At 38.4% G+C, this 17,477-nt stretch overlaps 1 protein-coding gene across 4 annotated transcripts in view; it reads right to left on the bottom strand.

Moving 5' to 3' along the window:
• The window catches only part of RELCH (RAB11 binding and LisH domain, coiled-coil and HEAT repeat containing), a 97,575-nt gene that overhangs the window by 69,408 nt on the left and 10,690 nt on the right, over positions 1-17,477 (bottom strand). For 3 of the 4 annotated variants that reach the window (XM_055126777.1, XM_004601989.3, XM_055126778.1), the window contains exons 2-5: positions 15,684-15,773; positions 6,533-6,604; positions 6,369-6,424; positions 6,161-6,274 (exon numbers count right to left, since the gene is read on the bottom strand). In XM_055126777.1, coding sequence (XP_054982752.1) covers positions 6,161-6,274; positions 6,369-6,424; positions 6,533-6,604; positions 15,684-15,773 — 332 coding nt within the window. The remainder of the gene's footprint in view (positions 1-6,160; positions 6,275-6,368; positions 6,425-6,532; positions 6,605-15,683; positions 15,774-17,477) is intronic. The other variant, XM_055126779.1, reaches the window with a different exon arrangement.

Genomic DNA, 17,477 nt, shown 5'->3' with positions numbered 1-17,477 from the left:
ATCTCTTACTTTTCATAATTTATAGCCTGATAGCATAACTTTGCTTTTATTCCAACCTCAAGACTTAATAATATGTACTATGTAAATTTAGTCTGCTTATCTTCTAGCTGTACTTGTTTGTATATAATTTACAGTATTAAAAATGCTCCTGGCAACTTCTAGAAACCAAAGAATTGCTGTTCTATGTGTCTCAAAAAATATTTTCTTAATTCAATCCTATTCAATTTCATACCTCTTTGCTACTTTTTTGGATTTTCTGGAGTGCCAGGGATCAAATCCACATATACAGCTTTACCATATGAACTACATCCCTGACCACACAAGCCATACAAGGTATTACTAAAATACAAAAGGCATAATGCTCAGTGTAGAACAATGCAGAATGATCAATAATCATGTAGAATGTTCAAGCATTCTATAGTCAAAGACTATTGTTTTTTAATTTGTTATTTGGGGGCTGGTAGGATAGGACAGCGGGTAGGAGACCTGCCTTGCACAAGCCCACCAGGGATAATTACTGAGTGCAGTGCCAGGAGTAACCCTGAGCACTGCAGGGTGTGGGCCTCGTCAGAGGCCCCGTAAACATTTCTTGGGTTTGCAGACCACAGATGGCTGTGCTTGGGGCTTACTCCTGGCTCTGTGTTCAGGGATCATTCCTGGCTGGGCTCAAGAGGTCAGATGAGGTGTGGGGATTGCACCCAAGTCAGCTACGTGCTGTACTATTTCTCCAGCCCCAAGGCTAGGTTCAAGTGTACTAGTGACAAGCAAATTCTTATAATTCTATCTGCCTTTAATGCATCAAAATTTAGTAATAATTTGTTACCTCGTAATTTCCTTATGTTCTAAATGTGACACACTTTTAATCCTTTAAGGGCGTATTTCAATAATTAATTTTTACAAACATAAGACAGTAAATAAAAGTGGGAGCTTTCAAAAATACCTAATTCAAATATGAAGTGCACATTTGCCTCCACTTACTACTTTTATAACTGAATTTAAAACTGGGGCTGGAGTGCCGGAACAAGAGGTAGTGTGCTTGCCTTGCGCGTGGCTGACCTGGATGGTCCCCTGCGCCCTGGGGCAGGAGTGGTCCCTAAGCGGAGAGCCAGGAGTGAGCACTGAGCTCAGCCAGGTGTGGCCCCCAAACAAAAACAAAACAAAAACAAATCAACATCTGAAAATTGAGTACAGTTCTTTCTCTGAGTGTTTTAAAGGGTAAAATGAAATGCATAATAAGGTCCAGGGGCTGGAGAGGAAATATGGCAGGTAAAGGCACTTACCCTGGATGCGCCCAACCCGGGTTCAATCCCCAGCACCCCATACAGTCACCCAAGCGTGGCCAGAAGTTATCCCTGAGCACAGCTAGGCATCACCCAAAACCCAAAAACAGGAAACCAAAACAAAACAACCCAGGATAAGTTCTTAACGTGAAGCTCAGTATTTAGCAATTAATATAAATTTGAATTAAAAAAAAAAAACCAACATTACTGATATTACAAATAAATCCACCTAGTATTTGTTAGTATCTACCCTGTGCTTAAAAAGAAAGGCAAAATACTATCACCACTTAGAGGTTTCCATCATTAGAGTACGACAACAAGAAAAAGGTATAACCTAAATGGTCATAGGGAAACTGATCAAAGAAGAATTCAGGAAAGAGACCACAGAGGCAGTAAGAAAGAAGGAGGAACGCCTGCATGCAGGCAGCTGACCCAGGTTCTACCATATGGTCTCCCGAGACCCTTCAGTAGTGAATTGAGTACAAAGCCAGAAGCAAGCCCTGAACATGCCTGGTGTGGCACGAGAACTGAAAAAAGAAAAAAAGAATTCAGGGAAAGGAATAAATTTCTTTCTTGAGACAGGAATAAGAAAAGGTTTTTAGAAGGAATGCCTTGTGGACTCTCTGGGAAAGGACTCTGCATTAATAAGGCACACAGCAACAAGTGATTAGAAATTAATTATTTTAGTGACAAGGGAAAGAGTAAGCCAAGTTCCAAAGCTCTGAAGAAGTCATATGTGCAAAGAGATGCAGAGCCTTCTGTTTCACATGATTACAACGAGAAATTAAGATATAACATTGGCCCACATGGTGACTCAATAAAAAAATTTAAAAAAAGATATAACACTGGTGATATAGACATCAAAAAATATGTTGAAAATACTTATAAATTCAATGAAGGAGTGAAAGGAATTAAGGAGTTAAAGAAGCAGCAGACGGCTGATATGACAAGTTGATCAGGAAGGTGAGAAACAGTCATCGTGCTAAGACTGAGAGCAGGTCCAGAGGGTGACAGTGCAGACAGGTCTTCTCTTCAGCGGGGCATCAAGCAATGATGCTGGAAGCAAGGGACCTCCTGAAAATAGATTCTGGGATGTGCTGGTACTGACGTGGAAATAGGAGACAGGGTCTTTAGCAAAGATCTCTGATAAAACTCAGATTAAGAATTTGACAACTGTGGGTTGCAGAGATAATACAGTGGGTAGCACAGTGGCCTTGTACACGGCCAACTCAGGTTTGATCTCTGGCACCCCTTATGGTCCCCTCAGCACCGCCATAAGTGATTCCTGAGTGTAGAGTCAAAAGTCAGTGCTTAGCATTGGAGGGAGCATTTAAGTGTTTTTTTGACAGTTAAAAAACACTTAATCCCTTTGGATCCGGCTGCGGAGCGAGCATGATGGAAGAGCCCAAGGGAGCGCCCTTGGACTCCAGGCAGCCCACCGAACTAATTCCGGCATGGGACCAGAGACCCCACGGTGCGCTGAAACAGTGGGAACCGGGCATCCCCCAATTCTTTTAACCTGTCTCTCTCTCTCAACTCCTCCCTCCTGAGCACAGCGCAGGATCCGCGGTTTTCCTGAGCGCAAAATGGAGCTGGCGATCCAGCTGAAACAGGACGATTTCGCGCGCTTGCGGGAGACCCCAGGGGGCGGGGGCGGCGACCCCCGCCCACCGCAGATAGATATTTAAACCCACCTCCCCCACGTGTGCTTCCCTTTGGATCCGGCTGCGGAGCGAGCATGATGGAAGAGCCCAAGGGAGCGCCCTTGGACTCCAGGCAGCCCACTGAACTAATTCCGGCATGGGACCAGAGACCCCACGGTGAGCTGAAACAGTGGGAACCGGGCATCCCCCAATTCTTTTAACCTCTCTCTCTCTCTCTCTCAACTCCTCCCTCCTGAGCACAGCGCAGGACTTCTCCATCTTATGAGCACCATAAAAGGGTAAAAGTTTGTAGTGATGTTATTTCTGGTTGTACTTTCCCTGGACTTTATACAGAAACCCAAAACCGCGCGGCCGCTGCCGCGCGACCTAATGTCATCTTAGCATCAGCAATATGTAATATGTCCCTTTTTAATGGGTCGGACTTTTGTGGGAGATCCTAACAAGAATAGTAAGTCTGTTGCTGAAATATTGAAGGCAATCAAAGTGGTAGCCATCTCTCTAGACTAAACTAAGCTATATCCCCACACCAGCTGAGAAGAAATTTTCTTCTTTCTCGGGAAGAAACGCGGCGTGTCGTCAACTACAGTGTGATGTCCATTAAGCAAACAGACCTGGTGGCGTGGGAATGGGATATAAGGGGAAAAATTATGTACATGGAACAGTGGGACGCTGGTGGAATCTCGAGCCGGAGCCGATACCAGCGCAAGACCTTCGGTTCCAGAAACTGCTTGCAGACACTCTACTAGTCTATCAACTAAGCCAGAGCCCCACGTCTGCTGATGACGGGAAATAACCATCCTTTTCGTTTTTTGTTTTCGTTTTTTTTCCCTTGTCAGGCAGCGTGGCGATTACTAAACAGGCGTGAACTCGGTGGCGCGGGGCAAGGGGGAAAAAGAAAAGTTATGTAACAAACAGCGGGACTTAATATCTCTATATTCTTAGTAGTGGAGAACTATCAAATGCCTCTTTGGCAATAGGACTGCTTTTCTTTTTTGGGGGAAACCCCAACAACGGTAGTGAGTTGTGTGTTGAAACATGGAATGTAATAGAGATAAGGCATAAACGAAGTGAAACTTATCAAGTACAAGGGTGGGGACTGGGGAGGTGGGAGGGGGCGGCAGGTATACTGGGGGGGTTGGTGATGGAAGATGGGCACTGGTGAAGGGAAGGGTGTTTGAGAATTGTATAACCGACATAATCCTGAGAACTATGTAACCCTCCACATGGTGATTCAATAAAATTAAAAAAAAAAAAAAACACTTAAAAAAAATGACAATATAGAAAGCTTATCATATAAAAGTTCCAGATACCACAAAAGGAAGAGTAGAAAGTAAGTCAATCATAAAAGAACTGATACAAAGGAAACAAAGATAATGATTGCACGCTGATAAGAAAAAATTTAAAAACCTCCCAAAAAACCTTTATTGAGTGTTTATGATACATGCACATAGAACTGAAGAATTTTAGCTTAAGAAATTTGTAATCTGATCAGGAAGACAAAAATCAATTTCATGTAGTAAGTGTCATTTAGGATAAAATGGGGGTATATTATAGAAAACAATAGTTTTTAAAAAAGCATTTAATTTGTAAACATTAAGAGTTGTAGACTGGTTTCAGACAGATTTAAACTAGAAATAAATTGAAATTAGAACTAAATGACGCTTAATGCTTAAAGAACAGGTTATTGATACACCAAATTAAAAAAAAAGTCAATCACCTGTTCTTAGATATATAAGTTATTTCACAGATTTTAACTATTACCAAACTGCCATGATCATCGTGTAGGAGCATTTCTACAAAGATATGTTTTCTAAAAACAGAATGACCAAGTGAATTTCTTTTTTGTCTTTTGTACCACACTCACTAGTGCTCAGAGCATACTCCTAGAACTGTGCTCAAGGATCACTCCTGGTGGGACCGGGGGGCCATATGGGGTGTCAGGGGCTGAACTTGAATTGCATGTGCAAGGCAAGTGCTTTGCCCACTGTACTATCACTTCAGCCCCAAACTTATCCATGATTTTTTTGTGACTTAAAAACATACGTTAGGAGCTGGGGAGATAGTACAGGGATGAAGACACTTGCCTTGCATGAGACTGACCCCTTTCGGATTCACTGCAACAGGTGGTGTGGTCTCTTCAGCACCACCAATAGTGACCCCGAGCACAGAATTAAGCCCCGAGATTATCATGTATGCCCCTGCCCCAAATTAAAATATGAAACATGCTTTATTTATATCACTGAGCTCCTCTTAAATATTAAGGCTTGCTTTATCACACAAAATATTATCCATTTTTGGTAAATGATCCACATGTATTTGAAGATACATACTTTAAAAGAACAGAGTGCTCTATAAGTTTTCATTATAGCTTGTACAAGTGTTCAACAAACTAAATTTCTATGGCTGCGTTCTATCAATTATTTACAGAGCCAGACTTAAGTTTTTAATAATAACTACCTTTCAATTTAGAAGAGTAGGCCATTTACACCTAAAGGAGGACTCATTTTTCCTGTGACTGCTTAGCTGTTAGGTAAACGGTATGTTAATATACGTACAATCTACATAAATATTTTCGGGGAGGTCATACCCAGTGATGCTTTAGAGTGGCTTTCACTAATGCCAGGGGAAATATGTGGTGCCAGGATGGAACCAGCAGGCAAAATATGAGACACTAGTGCTGCGCGCTATGTTCACTGCTTACTATCTTTTAAACAGGTCGATCAAAGCACCACTTTATAAAAAACACCACATGTGGTTTCTGCCAAATACATTACAATAACTGAAGGAGTCATTAAACTCAAATTTTGTTAAATGATCCATGAAGTATTAATGAATCAATGGAAGATACCTAGTTGTAAATAAGGCTTGATTTCCACATAATAAAACTCTTACTGAGTATTTAAAAATCCCACCAAGTAAATGCATTAAAGTGTAGCAAACACACAAAAACAAGTGTTTCACACATACATACCATACAGCTAGATTATGTAGTTAATGGCAAAGTGTAAAAGTTACCTTAAAAGAAAAATAGGTCTGTAGGCAGACAGAAGAAATCTATAAACCAATAAAATACTAAACTAGTGAGACAAGGAAACTGTGTTTGGTAATTTGCGTTACAGAATTTTTCTGCACACACAACTTTTAAAAATCCTAAAGAAATGAGATAAAATAGAAAATAACAAAAAAGTAATAATTTTAAAGAAACAGTAACAATACCTGATCATCATTTTCATCTGAAAAGGTTATTGATGTAAGTTTATAGTTATTCTTCAATAAAAATTCATTGACTAAGAAGTTTAGAGCTCTCTTTTCAAGAGGTTTGATCGGCTCCTAGAGGCAAAAGAAAAGACAAAAGTATCATAAATTTCCTCCTACGATAATTACATTTATGTGAATGACACTTCAAGAAGTGCTATTTACCCACCTGAATTTCAGGACTTGATTTATAATTTTTTCGTTCCTGTAAAGGAACTTCATGTTCTGGTGGGAGAAAATATAAATATTTTACTATTTTACATTTGATAATATATCGGCTACTTCTACATTGTCAAAGTGAAAATAGTCTCAAGAAAGTTTTATGTACACCACCTGCAGCCTTTGTCAGGTTGGCTCGGAGGGCCTGAATGGTCTCCTTGGCTTTCCGTAGTTCAAACTCCAGGACTGGACAGGGATTTGGAATAAACACACACAGGCATCCAACCAAGAAAAGGGAAACAAAAATAAAAAAAATAAAAAGCAAGGATGGGTATGAAAAAAAAATACAATTTGTATTGAAAACAGAAAGCATGCAATCTTTATGAAACTTGTGAACGCATGCAGCAGAGTTGATTTGCAAGCAAACTGGTGAATGTTTTCCATAGTTTTAGAATTCATGGGATTAGTGCTCATGTTCCAGCTGTCTGACAAGGAATACTTCTACTTAAACATACAATCTATGGCATACTCGAATTTAGGTAAATGAAAAATTAGCCATTGAGATACTTCTGCTCATTCAGCCTAGGTAAGAAAATGCAATGGGATATTTTCAGGTGACATAATTTCAGGGAAAAAGATAAATTAGATGAAGTCTGAGAAAAAATACTTAAAAAAAAATCTTAGAATATTTTAAAAAAGATAATTTAGAATGTTTTGCCTAGTATAATATTATAATCATTATATAATAATGTTAGTAAATACATTCCAATACTAAAATCTTTAAGGAAATCATGGTTTAAATAATAACAAATGTTGGGAGGTGTATAATTTTTTGATATATAAATATATGTTTTCTACAATTGTAGATCTGCTGATTAAGTAGATTATTTAATTTAATGTATACTTCCTCATACACTAGGTTTAACTCTAAAATTTATCTTAACAGGAATATTTAGGGTTAAATGTATGGGAAAAAAAATTTCCGTGAAGTAACTCTGGGAAAATGAAGTGATCCTTATCATCACTGTTGAAAAAATTATAGTCTGTACATAGTTTTGCATAAAAACTAGAAAATCTTAATTAAAAAAATTTTAAGATGATTTTTTTTTTTTTTTGGTTTTTGGGTCACACCCGGCATTGCACAGGGGTTACTCCTGGCTCTTCACTCAGGAATTACCCCTGGCGGTGCTCAGGGGACCATATGGGATGCTGGGATTAGAACCGGGGTTGGCCGAGTGCAAGGCAAACGCCCTACCCGCTGTGCTATCGCTCCAGCCCCCAAGATGCATTTTTTTCTAATTGATTAGTAAACCAAAAAGAAGGCAAATGAGATGCACCCAAAGACAACAAAGCTATAAAAATATATGGAAAAAGTAGGATTCACTCAGTTTGCATAGTCTCGGTAAAAACTTTAAGATGTAACTACATCACATCTAGTACATGAAGGCCAATTATTCTGATGCACAGAATTTTACTGCAGCAAGATGGAAGCACAACTAAAATCAGATGACATGTATGCTACAATTTTTTGGTAGTCAGCAATGCTGATCTGCAAACATTTCTGTGCAATTAAGTTCGATTATTTCCTCTAAAACTTACTTCTAGAAACTCCTGAGTTTGTATTTAAAGTCAAACTGTCCATACTCAGTGTAAGACAATAATGTTTTTTAAACTTCAAAACTCTAATTTAAAAATACTTAAAAAAATACTTAACAGTTAAATACAGTAAAATGAATATACATACTATACTTTCAGTATCAATCATAATTTACTACGATTCATTACAGAACAATTGCAGATCAGAAATGCCCTGCACCAGAATGATAAAAATATGAAAAAAATAAATGAAAAAATAGATTAAAACACAAATCGTGAAAAACTCAAATTCAGTTAGTGACCAAGAGCAAAACACTGAATGATCAAGGCACAGAAAGCCAGAAAAACCCATGTCAGACGGCAAGAATTTATATTTTTATGCACATCGACAAATACATTGCCAATTATTACCAATGCTTTGAAAATAGCACCTATCAAAAGGAATTCACTCTGCTGCATGTTTCTTTATATACAATAGACTTAAAAATTTAAATATCTTTGAAGCTATAGCACATTTCTATAAAACTTATTGTATGATCAAAGAACTGTATTTATGTGAGAATGAGAAAGGACTAAAAGGCAGTACTCTATTTACAGAAATATTAATTTATATTTTCTCTAGTAAAAATATAAAAGTTCAAAATATATTATGTAAAGAAAAACAATGTATTGAACAATATAAAGGTATTTTTCAAATATTCTAATTTTTCCTTAAAATATTGCAGAGTCTGTTTTTTTTTTTTTAAATACTGTGGGAACCACTACCAGCCCACTCATTCACTATTCCAATAACCTTCAGTTAGTGCAACTTTCTCAAATGCAATTTTGTTGAAAATAAAGTAAATGCAAAGATACATATTCTAGATTAGCACAGTACAATCTTGCCAAAATAATGGGATTCAGTCAGTATAGATTAAGTAAAATTGCTTTTTTCCTAACCAGGGTTAGATAACACTATCCCAGAGTACACTATACTAGATCCCAGAGTATCCCAGAGTATATTATACTAGAGAGCTCAGATATTTTGCTCTCATTACTTGGGGGATGTTCAAATGAACAAGCAGAGACATCAAAAGTAAAGCATTTTATCTAGAAACAGAAAAAAAAAAATCTTTTGTTGACCTACTCAAACATCACCAATATCACCTTGAGGTATTCCAGTCTTAGTTTATTTTGACCCAAAACACAAAATATTTTGCATAACAGCACTACTGTGAGTCAGAAATTTTTTGTTTCTATTTCTCTTCACTATTAAGAGTCTATATCAACAGATCTAGCCAAGGTCCATGCCATTTCACAACAAACAAAGGGGCCAGAGAAAACTGAGGAAGCTGCTTGCCTTGCAGGCACCCGACCTAGATTCAGTCCCTGGCACCACGGGGTGGGCCCCCAGAGAGCATAAAATAAACAAAAACCGGAAATACAAAATGATCTTTTGTTAAGTGAGAATTTCTAGTATTCTTCTCCTGAATGCAAGGTGATTTATCTTAGAGTAAACACTATTTCCCCACCTTCAATATTTCAATTTATCCCAAGAATAACCCTAGGTAAAGGAAAATTCTTTTGAGAAAGAATAAAATCTATTACAATACAAAGACCCCAAGATGGTATCATCACCACCCCCTACTGGGTTTAGAGAATTGTTCCTGTGTATCACGGACTTCAGGAATGCATTGTATTTATATGTATTACTTAGTAAAACAGAAATAAACAACCAAAGCAAGGCGCATGCTCCATCTACATAGTCACTTAGTTATCTATATCTGTTGTCAGTATAATTCCTCAAATTAAATCTCCAATTCCTCCTACAGTCTCTCTCCACCAATGGTATAACAACTTATGCCACTGTCTATACAGGAAGCCTAGAGATTATTCTCTTATCCCTGTCCTTCTGTCCCCATCAATTAACTCTCTAGTCCATAGAGTTCAAGTCTTGAATAACACCTAAACAACCATTAATCTCAATGGTCTTTTTTCAACTGTTCCAGTTTAGAACACTATGACTTATAATGACTTCACCTATCCAAAACCTATTAAAGGTGCTAAAATTCTATAGAAAAATGCCAAATTTCCAAATATATCTTTTCAAATATCTTATTTTTAACTTTTGCCTTTCCTCTATCAATCTAACATCATGGAATACATACAGAAAATACTGATCTGGGACTGGAGTGATAGTATACCAGGTAGGGGTTCCCCAAGCTTACCAGGAGTGATTCTTAGGTACAGAGCCAGGAGTAAGCCCTGAGCACTATCAAAAACCATTAAAAAAATAATAAAACACTACTCAGAAGTAATGAATAACGACTTTTAATTTTAGCTTAAATATAACAACCGAACATAATGATGGTATTTTTCACTCTAATTTTGTGATAATAAATGCAGTGAAGTCTATTTTCAAAATGCAACCTATCTTTTTTAGAGACTTCTTGTAGCACTTATCTTATTTTAAATCATAGAAAATAAATTAGATTTGTTAGTGGCAAAATCAGCAACACAGAAGCACTGCTATTAGGAGATTCTGGGGAGATATAGTCTAACACAGCAAATAAGCTTATTTAATTCTGGCAAAACTGGGTATCTATAGTGAGGTCAAGGCTAACAAACAGTCACACTACGACAACAGCTATTCTTTATGCAGGGCATATGGCCAGGCAATATTCTGAATGTTATTTTAGAATCTCCACTTGCTTGTGTAAACTTTATTAAAGTTCCCTACATCTATCTTGTTGACTGTTGTTCTCAGGACAGCAGAAGTTCCAGTATTCATAGCAGTTACTCAACAACTGTTTATTGAAGGAAAGGGAGTCCAATACTTGATACCATACGTAATTAATCTGAATTATTAGTGATGCTCACAGCATTTGTCAGAAGGCATAATTTTCATAGTTCTCTAGATCCCAACATAAAAATAAAATTGTGTGGGTGGAAGAAACAGCTCACAGGGCTAGAAGCCCCGAGTTCGATCCCCAGCACTGAGCGTTTTGTTCCTTCTTCTTTGTCCTGCTGAATCCCAGCACCACAGCGTTCCCAGGCCCAGCACTGATCCTTCCAGCCACACAGCAGTTGGGCAGTGCTGGGTGTGATGCCCGGGCTCCTACCTGCTATGGGCGAAGCCTCCCCCCTACAGAAAACGCTAAGGCGTAAACTAAAGAACATAGCAACAGGTGGAGAGAAGAGAATGGAACAATAAACCTGAGGCAGGGATAGAAATGGCTTCAAAATTAACTAAGTTCTTATCTTGTTTACAAAATACAGAACTTTTACTTGTATTAGAGAAATAAACATTCAGTATCAAGTCCTCGAGGGTGGAAATGTTATTTCATTTTTCTATATCTAGTGCCAAACACAGTACTGAACACATCAGATGCTCAAAGTACTTAAAAAAAAAAAAAAGCATTCCCAATAGTTATAATAGATTCCTTTTATACCCTTAAGAAAACTTGAGGGGCTGGAGTGATAGCACAGTGGGGAGGGCGTTTGCCTTGCATGTGGCTGACCCGGGTTCGAATCCCAGCATCCTATCTAGTCCCCTGAGCACTGCCAAGGGTAATTCATGAGTGCAGAGCTAGGAGTAACCCCTGTGCATTGCTGGGTGTGATCCAAAAAGCAAAAAAAAAAAACAACACAAAAAAAACAAACCAACAAAAACAAAAACAAAAAAACACAACACTTGAATATTCAAGATACATATTTTATATCAACTAATACTAGCTTTGTTTAATTATACAGGGGAAGCATTTTACTAGTAAGTCAGTTAGAACAAGCTGGTCTGGTTTTGGCTTATATATCTGCTACTATGTGTCATTAAGTGAAAAAATGCATATTTCCAAATTCAAATATAAAAATATTTTAAATGAAAAGCTTTAAAAAATGGTATTTAAAATTAGAAAAAGGTAATATTGAAATAGCCTAGTATGGGGAAGACATGACTCTACTGTCAACATGAATGAAAACACATGAACTACAAGTACTAAAAGTTAGTTTAAAAGTTATGATAACTTTTATTTATTTATTTATTTTTGGCTTTTTGGATCACACCTGGCGATGCACAGGGGTTACTCCTGGTTCATGCATTCAGGAATTACTCCTGGCGGTGCTCGGGGGACCATATGAGAAGCTGGGAATTGAACCCAGATCAGCCACATGCAAGGCAAATGCCCTACCCACTGTGCTATCACTCCAGCCCCTATGATAACTTTTAAAGCTACAGTAAAATGCTTAAAGCTCACATTCTGATATTGTCACTTACCATTCGGAGGATACTGGCAATTTTCTCACTCTTGGTAAGCCTCAGTTATCTAATTTACAGAACAAGGCTATCATGACCTGCTTTGTAGGACTGTTAGTAAGATAGAGTCTTTTCTGTAAGGTACTCTGTTCCTGGAACAGAGTAAGTGCTCCATAAATTTTTGCTCAGTTAGAGATCTCTTCCTCCTTAAAGAATATGTGACCATATTTGAAAACAGTGCAGACTTTTAAAAATTGAAAAGGTGGTGGGGCTGGAGCCATAGCACAGGGGTAGGGCGTTTGCCTTTCACGCGGCCAACCCGGGTTGGATTCCCAGCATCCCATATGGTCCTCCGAGCACCGCCAGGAGTTATTCCTGAGTGCATGAGCCAGGAGTAACCCCTGTGCATTGCTGGGTGTGACCTAAAAAGCAAAAAAAAAAAAAAAAGAAAAGAAAAGAAAAAGAAAAAGGTGGTTAAGGATGTTGATGATGACGATGCTGCTGATGAAAAACAATCGCATCTGCAATATATATGTCTTGATTAAAAATGGGAGTGGAGCAGATCCAACATTTGCTTGGGTGAGCAATGGACTCAGTATCTGTTACTCATCACCCCTTTCTATCCAAGACATGTATCCTTGATACATAATATGATTATTGGATACCAAATCAGAATACAGGATTATAAGCGATCCAAAGATACATAGTAAAATAGTTTTCTTTGATTAGGGGTCTTTCGATAAACTTTGAACTTAACACTAAGGATTATCAAAGAGTTAAACATCTTTTGTGGAGACATTTTCCAAACTGTGATTAACTGAAGTAAAAAAACACTTGAACACACACCATATATTTGATTTAATAACAGAAGGTGCTCTTGTAATAACAGATTTTTTCCTTCCCTTTCCAATGAAGGTGGGGGGGAGGGATGATTTATATACTAGCATAGTACAGCAAGCAAAAATTATATTAATTCCCCAAGCTTAGAAGCTCAGTATGAGTTTCTGGATGGAAAAACATAAGACCAAAACATCACGTATTTAAAAAAATTTCCTTTTAAGTTTTGTTTACATAAAATATTTTACTTCCTTTTCTTTTTTTGGGGGGGAGGCTTTCTTGAGGGGGCCACACCCAGCAATACTCAGGATTGTTCCTGTTGGGATTTGTGACATTACAGGGTGCTGGAGATCAGACCTGGGTTGGCCACATGTAAGACAAAAGCCTGACCTACTGTGCTCTCCTCCAGCTCCAAACAGTTTACTCTTTTATCAGTAATGGTTCCCTTAAACAGAAATATTAAATATCTGAACAATGAGAATAATGAATCCTAATTAATCATGAACTCTTAAATCTAAGGTTTTCAAAATAAAAGTTAAGTGAAAGAGGGGCTGGAGGGATAGTACTATGGTAGGGCGCTTGCCTTGGACACAGGCAGGATCTGGTTTGGTCTCACACTACATATCGTGCCAAGAGTGATGCATGAGTGTAGGGCCAGGAGGAAGCTCTGAGTACTGCCAGCGTGGCCCCAAAGTGAAAACAAAATCAAAGTAAAGGAAATAAAACAATGACATGGCGAATTTCTGTGTAGTTATTTAATATGTAAACATTTATAAATAAAAAATGATATAAATTGAGTATGTTTAATTGGTAAGTCTCTTAAAAATTATACCATGTATCTGATATATAAAATACATAACATCTAACATATACTATGAAGCACACATAAAATAACAGTACTTAATGAGTTATAAGATAAATTAGTCCTAAAATAACTCAAATAATAATTTCCATTTGATTTGCTAACTTCTAGGTATTACTGATATACTATGCTCTTTTGATAGCTATCCATGAATAATGCTAAACTGACTTGATATAGAGTGCCATATTAAACTTTTTCAGTAAGTTCCTCAGTAAAGTGATAGTTTCTGTTTACATCATGGAATTCTCTGTTACTGCTGAACTAAAAACAATTACATTTCCCCCCATTAATTCATATAATAGTATCTGAGATTTTAAAATATTGGATATTTCTATCCGTGGGCAATAAAATTCATAAATCAGAATATTTTATATCAGGTCAAAACTCATTCTTCACACTAAGAGGCAGCATCAACCCCAATTGTAGGCTGTGTTGCTGGTTCTCCTACTTCTGCAAGTATAGTCTCAAATATTCCATCCCAGTGCCTCAGTTTTCTTTTTTTTTTCTTCTTTTTCTTTTTCGGTCACACCTGGCAATGCACAGGGGTCACTCCTGGTTCTGCACTCAGGAATTACCTCTGGTGGTGCTCAGGGGACCATATGGGATGCTGGGAATCAAACCCGGGTTGGCCCTGTGCAAGGCAAACACCCTACCTGCTGTGCTATCTCTCCAGCCCCGCGTCTCAGTTTTCTGAGAGGGAAGAGGAGGGTGTGATCACAATTCCATAGCTCAATGATTAAATACACATCTCAGAATCATATTTAGGATGGAATAAGTGATACATAAAAGTTAGCACTCATTTTTATTCATAATGAACACGGGAATGGTAAACATTTGCTAGGAATTTAAAATCTTGTCCTAGCAAACAAGAAAACTTGATGGAGTTGGTTAAGAGAGAAATCCACATTAGGGATGTTTTCCTGATGCCACAGTGCACAGAATCCATCTGCCCTATGTGGAATCACTCTAGCTCCAGAAGTGCCTTCCACTGTGTGGAGATCAAGCAATTAACTGTCTGCATCCCCCAACTCAGAGAAAGTTCTTACAAACACTAAAGAATGACATCGAGGATAGGTAGTCTAGCCCTGAGGTACCAGAAGGACAGCAAATTAAAGTCATTCTTCAGTGTCTTGTCGGATTGCTCTAGGGTGAACACTACAGAATCTGACAGACTTCATCTGATACAGGAGATTTGGGTGGAGGGTAAAAAGTGGTCTCCTGAATCCCTTCAGATCCAAGGGTGGCCGAAGGATACTGGTACTTTCTAGAATGGGCATAGCCCTGGCGGCTTCTGCTGTGCCCACACTAACCCTTAACTTTCCTTCCACAGGAAAATCAGGAAAAGTTCCCAGAGAAATGTGATAATGGCTAGGGAGTGATTGTCCAGGGGAACTCAAGACAAAGTTTCATTTATGAAACAGCATGGAGTTACTTCAACCCATTTTTAACAATCAGCAGAACTGTACTGGCACGACAGCCAAATATCAGCCCTAATTAAAGGAATGAAAAGCGAAATTCCAATTAACTTTGCATTTTACCATGACTAAATTAAATCTGTTGCATACCAGATTTATAACTACATGGTTTCAAGCAGAATTAAGCCAATTTTAAGAGTATGTAACTAGAAACCAACAACCTCATTACAAATGGAAAGAGGGCTAAGGTATTCTCCAAAGTCTTCATAAATCAGTAACATAACAGCATATTCACTGTGTAATTATATTCACATACCAAATTATAGAAGAGAATTCCACCAGCTCTTTTTGAAATGTCATAAATCCGAATCTTGACAATCTTACCTGCTACCCTTTCATCTGTTTCCCTGTTACCGTCATCTGAATATCTTGCAAAGTCTAAAGAATCAAGGGTACTGATGCTCCCAGCTCGATCTGTAATAATGAGAAAAAAATTAAGCAGATGTTTACTTTTCAAAGTAAGGAACAAGCTATTTATGATAATTCCATTTAACAAAATGATCACGTATTAGCATAGTATAGTAATAAAAAAGTATTCTATTTTTTTTAATAGAATTAAGGACAAAACAATCTTTAGAGGGAAAACATACGGCCAGGAGCTGGGGAGATGCTCCTGACCCTGTGTGTGAGCAAACCAGAGCCCGGCTCCAGTGTCCTATGCTACTTGCTCCCCATCACCCCAACAAATTGGGAGCCACCCTGAGCATGGAGCAGGGAGTAACGTCTCCCACCACATGCCCACACGGCTGGGAGCAGCCCTGAGCATGGTGCCACGAGTAGCGCTCATGGTGCTGGGTGTTCCCCTCCCCCACCCCAGCAGATGTCAGTTAAACTCAATATATTTAGAATGTCATCGTATTTTTAGTTGTGACATTTTACCTTTATGTCAGTAATATTTGATAGATGGAAAGCCTATGAAGTAAATGATAGAAAAAGAAATTAACCTTTTAAATTTGACTCATTCAAAATTTTAATCCTTTCTATAGTGCCTATTACCCTGAAGACACTTGGTGAATGGCCAATATTTCAAGTCTTCAAGTGCCTGAAGATCTGTCTTGTTTTTATTTTTTATTTAGCTCACTTCTATTTCCTTTGATGCTCCCAGTAGCTATTACTATGGATCTTACAGTTGTGGCAGAAAATAAAGCTATGTTTACCTCAACATCAGAAAAATTTAAGGAGCCCGAGAGACAGTAGAGGATAATAAGATGCTAAGGTGCTTGCCTTGCACATGGTAGGTGTTAAAAAACTATCTACCATCTACATTTTTTTTCCTTTTCGATTTTGCACAAGCGGGAGGTTGGGCCACAGCTGGTGGTGGTCAGGGCTTACTCCTAGCTCTGCCCTCAGGGATCACTCCAGGTGGTATTCAGAGAGGCCATATGTGGTGCCTGGGATCTCTCCAAATTTAATTATGCAACTCCTTAATCATTCACATTAAAACTCAAGCTGAAATGACTGGGGGATTTCCATTGTAGTTGACAAGCTGGTAAACCCTATTGTAAGCTTTGTTGTCTGAAAGCTAAATCCGTTATGCACAGTGCAACTGTAAGGCGTGCATAGTGATCCTGTAATTCACACACAAATAGTCTTCAGATTTACCTTCAATCTTTCAGTTACTGATGACACAATATACTTTTAACAATGGTTAAAAAACAAGTCTCCTGGGGCTGGAGAGATAGCACAGTGCGTAAGGCGCTGCATGTGGCAGGTCTGGGTTTGATCTCTGCATCACATATGGTCCTTGAGCAGACATATGGGAGTAAGCCCTACTGTGGCTAAGAATCCGCTCCCCACCCCCCCAAAATTTTACAGTCTCAGGCCCTTTAAAAGGCATATTTTGTGGGAATCATATAGGAGGCAGAAAAAAAAAAACAGATGTAGGGACCAGAGAAACACGGCAACATGGCCCCTGCCTTGCAGGCGGAAAGAAGAGCGGCAAGCTTGGCTCCAACCCCTGGCAGCACATGGTCTCCTGAGCACAAAGCAAGGAACAGCCCCTGAGCACTTCCAGTGTGGCTCCCAAACCCAAATAAATAAAAACCAAATGTAACAGAAAACCTGACCAGTTGCAGATCGAAAAGAGTACTGGTCATATGGATTTAACATTTATTGACT

Source organism: Sorex araneus, chromosome 2 (genome assembly GCF_027595985.1).
Source record: "Sorex araneus isolate mSorAra2 chromosome 2, mSorAra2.pri, whole genome shotgun sequence".
NCBI lineage: Eukaryota > Metazoa > Chordata > Mammalia > Eulipotyphla > Soricidae > Sorex > Sorex araneus.
This window is presented reverse-complemented; position numbering and strand designations above follow the sequence as displayed.